General features: G+C 33.1%; 1 protein-coding gene across 1 annotated transcript in view; it reads left to right on the top strand.

The window, feature by feature from the left end:
• Positions 1 to 6,054: 6,054 nt before the first annotated feature.
• The window catches only part of LOC109861241 (probable G-protein coupled receptor Mth-like 1), a gene marked incomplete at its 5' end in the record, with an annotated part of 10,997 nt that continues 9,316 nt past the window's right edge, over positions 6,055 to 7,735 (top strand). Inside the window, one exon of the mRNA XM_020440798.1 lies at positions 6,055 to 6,239. Within this exon, the coding sequence (XP_020296387.1) occupies positions 6,055 to 6,239 (185 nt within the window). The remainder of the gene's footprint in view (positions 6,240 to 7,735) is intronic.

Below are 7,735 nucleotides of genomic sequence, written 5' to 3'. Positions count from 1 at the left end.
TTACCAGTGCGTGTAAACGTAGTCACTGTAGTACACTTTTGTTACACTCTGGCGTTTTTCTTGAAAAGCATACACTTTACACGATGTTTCCCCTACTTCCAAAAAGTGTAGTGTATTAAAAGTGTAAGGTGTACACTTTACACTTTTCGTGTATGCAAGTAAAACAAACCTACTATGTCGCGAAGAACATTGTCGAAGCAATCGGTATTATCGGAAGTGTTGCCGGCACAAATAACGTATATATGTATGCCATCTGGCAGCAAGCATGCGAAAGTGTACACGACGATGACGAAAAACGTGAATTTCTCAATTCAAAAACTTTATCATCGCATATCTCCGAAAATCCGAAATAAACAAAAAAACACAAGAACACTTTTTTTTAAATGTTTTATTCTGAATCGATTAAGACCAAAACAAAATTGATCGGTTCAGTGTTTACTAAAATATTGCCCTGAGAAAATTTCCCCACTCCTAATATGCATCAATCTCGCGTATAATAGGCACAGTGTGCTCGCGCAGTTCGAGTGCCACTTCGTTGCGCTGAACTTGGCACGAGGCACTACCGTGCCTCTTGATATATATATATGCATACACATGTAACGAATTCAACTTGTAAATTTTTACAAGTGAGTATTTTTTGAATTGAAATCTCAATTCTTAAATTCATACGGGATGCTGGATTTGCATCTCACATATGAGAGACCCCGGATACCTCCCTAACTAATTTTTAAAATATTGTGAAAAAAACTCCTCGACCAGGAGTCGAATCTCCGGCTTTCCGTGCCATCGCCTTTCCTGTTAGGCCACCGAGGCACTTGGAGTTAGTCTCGCAATATTCATACATATATCGAAGATGGTTTGATAATGTTGATAACGCTTATTTTACAGCTAGCGTAATTCCAACAATTAATAATGATTTAACTAATACTCACTTGGAAAAATTTACAAGTTGAACTCGTTACATGTATATGCATATATATATTATATATATATATATATATACACATACATACACAACATCCTGGAAACGGCTCGTAAAGCCTTATATATTTCTTAGTTTAATTTCAACGAGCCTTAAATCATTATTAATTGTTTCAATTTTTGATAATGATTGAAAAGTTCATAATTGTCAAAAAGTTTTTAAATTATTTTACAAAAAATGTGTTTTTGTACCTACTTGCAACTTCTCACAATCTAAGATAACAAGTGAGACTTGGTGATACCATTTTTATATTTTAAAATGAATATCAGATTGCAGGCATCTTCCAAACAGATATGACAAGTTTCCACTTGTTTGTCTAATGTATTAGCAGAAAGATAGTCATGGCGATCTGTAAAAATTACAGAATAATTGATAAATATCTAAATATAATATCTTATTAGAGATAATAGACTAGAGTATTATGGAAATTTTATATTTCTGTGCCTTTTCTTCAAGATCTCCGAGAGTATAATAAGAAAAGAAATTTATTATAAAAGAGATTAACTGTCCGGAAGAGAATAGCTTCCTGTTGTGGATTTACGTATATATTGTCTTCAATCTTTGCCAACATGTGTACTGTTTTTGCTAAAACTGTGTCAAATATAGAGTAGTGCATAATAGTCTGTAAAGTAAAAGTTAGTTGAGTTAATAAAACTTTTTTATATAATATCTGCATGTGTGTTATCTGCTCACTCATAATAATAACCAATCTGTCTGATCATACAAAAAGAGAGGTTAGATAATTGTATGAACTCATAACCATACTTTACCAGTAGGAAACTAATATCTTGTTCATGATATTCTTTTAATTCGATTTCTCGTCTTGCGTTCTCTCCCCTAGTGCGCTCTCTCTTTCTTTTTCTCTCTTGCTCGCTCGCTCGTTCGCTTTCGCTTACACTCATTGCCTTCTTTTTCCTTCTTTCAACTCCCGTAACCATACTATCTGTTAGCAAAAATGTGAAGATGCACATTCCTAAGTGTCCCACGACGATGAAAACGTTTTTTAATTGTAATTTTCACACACATTTCGTCTAATTTTCCATTATCTTTATTCAGAAGCCACAAAACAAAACGCAAGAATACTTTTCTTTAAATGTTTTATTCTGAAGCGAATAAAACCTCGACTAAATTGATCGGTTTAGTCGTTCTGTAAACATGTCCCGAGAAAATCTCCTCACTTCTCAAATACCTGAATTTTGCATATAAGAGGCACTACTGTGGCTCTTGATAACAGAATTTTCTTACAATCAATCGAACGTTATTTAAATGCATATTATTAATATATAGACAAGAGATAAGAAACAATTAAAGACACAATATTTATTTCTCGTCGTTATTTCTTATCTTTGTACGCTAAAATTGTATAGAGACAGCACATTTTCGGTTATAAGCGTACATTTCCGAGTGTCGCTGAGTAATGGAAACCGCCGCTTAATTGCTTAATTGAACTTGTGACGTTCCGTATAATCAGGATGCTGTCGTTTGAACGCATTTATAATGCACCTACGCTACTTTGCTCGGTGACTCTCAATACCAGTTTTGAGATTCTTCTTATTTTCTTTGTTTTGAATAAAAGGGACATGAGTACGGTATGAGTACGAATGGCCAATTAGAAAGAAAATGTAGTAAAAAGCTCGCACCATCCGCTTTCACACGACGCGATTCTTCACAAAAGAATCGAAGCAACAAAAAGAGAATTCGTTTGTGTAGCTTCTTTCATTAAATTTGTAAAATAAACAATAATATAGTCCTATTATTTAAAAAAATTTATATTTTTATCATTTTTATTTAATTCGGTCGACAGTTTGTCTGACAAAAATATAACACCGGCAAATATATTTTATCTGCGGTATTTGCTAGTAGGCTGATTTTACGATCTAGCGCTCTAGAATAGTTTTTAGATTTTTTTTCGCTACGCGTGAACGCAAAGTGACGACAATGTGAAGAATTCTTTGGAATGAACGATATGAGAAAGACACGAAGAGAGGCGAAAAGCCCCAGGATATTTTTTCAAAGTGCGGATTTATTTTTGGGAGACAAGATTATATTTCGGAAATAGCATCCCGTGTGTATTTTTGATATTTTCTAACATGGAAATTAGAATATTTTTAAAAAGACATAGAAGTACGTGAAAGTGTTTTTTAAAAAATAAAGTTTTACGGCAAAAAATTTTTCTTTGAAAAATAAATTTTTACGGCAAAAGATTTTTCAAACTCTACAATAAAGAGCTTTAATTACATTTAACAATTCATAGATTAATAGTAATGTTAACTTGTTTAAAATCAAAGCTCTAATCTTAACATGCGCATTATGTAATAAATAATTATTCGTGCTTGTATGTAAAGTATGAAAATAGGATCATATATTACAATAAAGTCTCGCCAAGATATACGCTCACATTTCAAATGCTCTTTGCACGTGTGTATGTACAAACATTGTATAAAAACAGCTGCAGTAGTGAACCACTCGCTCGCTCACTTCACTGTTTCGTCACGCCTTCGATGTATGGATGGAAAAATAGACAGTAATCAATAATAATTAAATCTAATAGGTAAGAGGAAACTATATTGTACCTCGAATCTAACTTTTGGTATTTTAATTTTTTATTTGCTCAGTAAATCGACTTGTGTAAGACTCGCATTATCTATGGAACCACCGATTTTCAACGATAAAAAAACTTATCAGTCGAAAACTTCAGAAGTTTTCCCAAGCTTTAACTAGTAATATTGCATTCTTAAAATTTCATACACAAATGCGTCATTGATGAATTATTTTTTTACTGATGAAGTCATGAAAGATATGACAAGTTATTTAAAAATAATGATATAAATAAATGTACTAAACACCGTTCTCAGTTGACGAAGATGTACTGTGAAAGTTGATAAACAACACTATGTATTCAGACGAAGCATAAAATCAATAAAATACACACATTTTTCTTCTTTTCTGTTCAACTAACTGAAGATTTAGCGATTCTCAGAAGAGAAGAAGAAAATAGAAACGGTCGCTCGCGTTTGATTCAATCTGTTGAACTCTAAATATATAGAAAAATCCACCGTAGTTTTAACTTTTATGAAAATTTATTTATTTTTTTCAAATGTGCGGTACATACATCTTATATTGACTAACATGTCTGAAATAGGTTCAAAAACATCAGTCTATACGCGTTAATAGTTTTAAGTAAACGGCACAAAGTTATTTATCTGATTAAAGTCGACTTAATTTCTTTCCAGTTTTACATTGCAATTATTATTTAAACTATGCACTTTTAACGTCATAACTAATAAAATTGGGTTTGAAAATTGTGGCCACATGGATTCCGTGGTAAGTTATGGTATAAGAAAGAGTTTACAGTTAATATAGACTGAAAAAAGTTTTCTCGGAATATGAGATGCCAAGATGATTTGCGGATTTTTTAATGAAAATTTGACGCTTTTGAAGGCAATCTTTGATACACTTGTGTGTTTCATTTTTGAGACAAAATTTTCAACAACGTCTTAAATTTTTTGTTTTTGTGTTTGCTACAACTTCAGTAACTCAGTTAGTCAATGAACTTAACGGCGCATATGTAATATTGTTAACTTTGCGAAAATTAATATTTTACAAATATGGAGGGACAAGTTTTGCAGCGGCTACCATTTTTTGCGGTTACATGGTACATGATCGACCTCCAGGGAAAAGATGTGTATATGAATACAAGGACTAACTTTTATTACAAAAATGTTATATAACACGGCGTAGGTACAAAGTTATTAAGAGTGAAAATTCGAAAAAGACAAAATAAATTGTATGATTGTTTCTATTTTTACCGACTTAGTGTACTTTTTTAAACGCCAGCAATAACACGAACGCTCTGCATTCTTATACATAGTTATTACTAGAAAGTATACGAAGAAAAAATACGTCTTGTGTATATGAAAAACAACTCAGATTTATTAGTATTAAAAAGTCCTTCAAAAGTTAAAATTACGTGGATTTGTCCATATATAGTTTATTAGATATTGTTATTTTTATATTTCGATCACATACAAGTTTTTGCCGACTGCACGTAAGACGCTTTACGTGTCTCTTTTTCCGCAAACTTCGATAAGTCTAACATTTTTGTGACTGTTTTTTTGCGTTGCGCACAAAGGAACGACTCGTGCGGAAAAATATCTCGGAGACGGAGATAAGAGAGCGAATTGAGAACAAAGAGATTCCATTACTAGGCACAATGAAATATACCTCATGACGTCGATGCCGGGCGCGTCTCGTACACGTTAATTAATAAATCTCGATGGACTAGTCGATCGTCTGCGTGTCGCAATTTCCTACAGGATTCCACGCTCGTCGTCAGCTCCAATTTGCCAAAATCAAGCTGACACGTCGCGTAATCGCCCCGACTAATCGCTCATTCACTAATGGATTTATGATTTCAGTCATTGCTGAAAATGAACGCGGTTATTTCTCGCATATTTCTTCGCATATTCGCGCTTGTAACACAGCTAAATAACGTTAAGAATTTTATCTCGGAAATAAATATATATAAATATAAACTTTCGCTAATGCATACTCCGCGTTTGACCAAACAGGATCACTACAATATTTAAAGTTTAAATAATATTTCTTCTTATTTATCAGTGATAAATTTAAATATTTTGATAGAAAATTTAAAAGAGATATTCTATAAAAACATAGATCAATCTTAATTATAAAATTGTGCGTATTTTATTTAAAAACTTTGAGAAACTGAGAGAGATGATGAGTATGTGTTTCTTTATCTCTTTTTTACAGAATAAGGGGAATAAGTCTTTATTAATTGTGCGTTGCAATTGTCGCGAATTACACTCATCTATCGTAGACATAGTTACGCAGCACGACACAATTCCCATGATCATAGTATTCTATCAGTATTTTTATTATTCTCAGTCAGCAAAGATATTCTTGATGCCTTATTCATTTGATGCAATTAAAAAGACGAGAGCTGAACTTTGAAAGCTGAAAAGTTACCATATTGTTTTTTTTTGTTTGGTGTTTCTCTTGATGTTATATTTTTTGCATCATTACCTTTCTCTCTTTCTTTGTGCTTTTAGGGATCTGCGTCCAGTGAGCTTGGAGAAAGGTCAGGAGACTCTCAGGTTACGGGTATACGCTTGTTATGCCTGGGGTGGGCCTTTATTGGTAGCTGGTCTCGCAGCTCTCTTGGATCACTTACCGCCCCAACCGCATTATACGTTCCTGAGGCCCCGTTTTGGCGAGAAACAGTGCTGGTTCTACGGTAAAGTCCTGCTTAACAATAAGATAAAAGTCTCTTCATCATTTCTGATTGTTTTGTAGGCGCGCACTGTTCATCAACATTCTCCAATTTTTGTCAACAATCACGAATCTTCAGATTTACATCTATAAGAAATATTAAACATTTATAGACTTACTTATGTACAAATATATTACTCTATACAGTGTATGTATGTACTTTGACACATATAATACTACTTTTGTTTTCTTTGTGTACATCATATGCAGATCATATTTCTAAAACTGGCTTTGTCACACAAGCTTTCACTTACTAGTCATTAGTTGATAACGGACTCACAGTCAAATTCAACACTATGCGTGTAACTTGTTTTATTCTATTATTGTGACATGATATGGTTACATGACATGAAAATTTAGACCAAGAAATATATAAGGCCTTACGAGCCGTTTCCAGGATGTTGAGCGGAAACTGTACGTGTATATATATATACACATGTAACGAATTCAACTTGTAAATTTTTGCAAGTGAGTATTTTTTGAATTGAAATCTCAATTCTTAAATTCATACGGGATGCTGGATTTGCATCTCACATATGAGAGACCCCGGATACTCCCCTAACTAATTTTAAAATATTGTGAAAAAAACTCCTCGGCCAGGAGTCGAACCTGGAATCTCCGGCTTTCCGTGCCATGGAGATTCCAGGTCCTTGGCTTTGATCTTGACCATGTCCTTTAAGGTCATTTCAAGGTCAACCTTATTTTTTTAAATGGAACCTTCTACATTTTATTGCATATTTTTATAGCTTATCTCGAGAGCTTTCCAAAACTATAATAAAACATTTTTTCATTAAGTACTTTTTGAGTTATAAAGGTTTGAAGTTAACAATTTTTTGACACAAAATGTAAAATATTTTGTAAAATATTATTTAGTTTTGAAGCCGTACAACTTTGCTATTGGACATTTTTCCAAAATGCATTCTTACTGAAAATATTAGGGGGATCCGACACTTTTTGATTAATGTATTTTCTTCAAACCAATTAATTGGTCTCATTTTTCCGCGCACAAAAGTATTAAGGTGTTATGATTACTGAAAACTAAATAATATTTTACAAGATATTTTACATTTTGTGTCAAAAAATTGTTAACTTCAAACCTTTAAAACTCAAAAAGTACTTAATGAAAAAATATTTTATTATAGTGTTTTGGAAAGCTCTCGAGATAAGCTATAAAAATATGCAATAAAATGTAGGTTTTATTTAAAAAAATAAGGTTGACTTTGAAATGACCTTAAAGGACATGGTCAAGATCAAAGTCAAGGTCATCATCTTACTTCTCGCTTGAAACCATACAACTTTGCTATTGGACATTTTCTCCAAAATGCATTCTAACTGAAGATAGGGGGGTCCGATACTTTTCGATGACCCTGTACACAGTTTGTCCGGAAAGTTCCCGGACTGATTTTTTCTAGCGCGGGTAAGCGGCGCTATCGAGCGGTCAACGCTGGAACTACTTAGTAT

Source organism: Pseudomyrmex gracilis, unplaced genomic scaffold, assembly GCF_002006095.1.
Source record: "Pseudomyrmex gracilis isolate BER0280 unplaced genomic scaffold, ASM200609v1 scaffold_655, whole genome shotgun sequence".
Taxonomy (NCBI): Eukaryota; Metazoa; Arthropoda; class Insecta; order Hymenoptera; family Formicidae; genus Pseudomyrmex; species Pseudomyrmex gracilis.
Note: the sequence above shows the minus strand (reverse complement) of the source record. Positions and strands in the feature narration are given on the sequence as shown.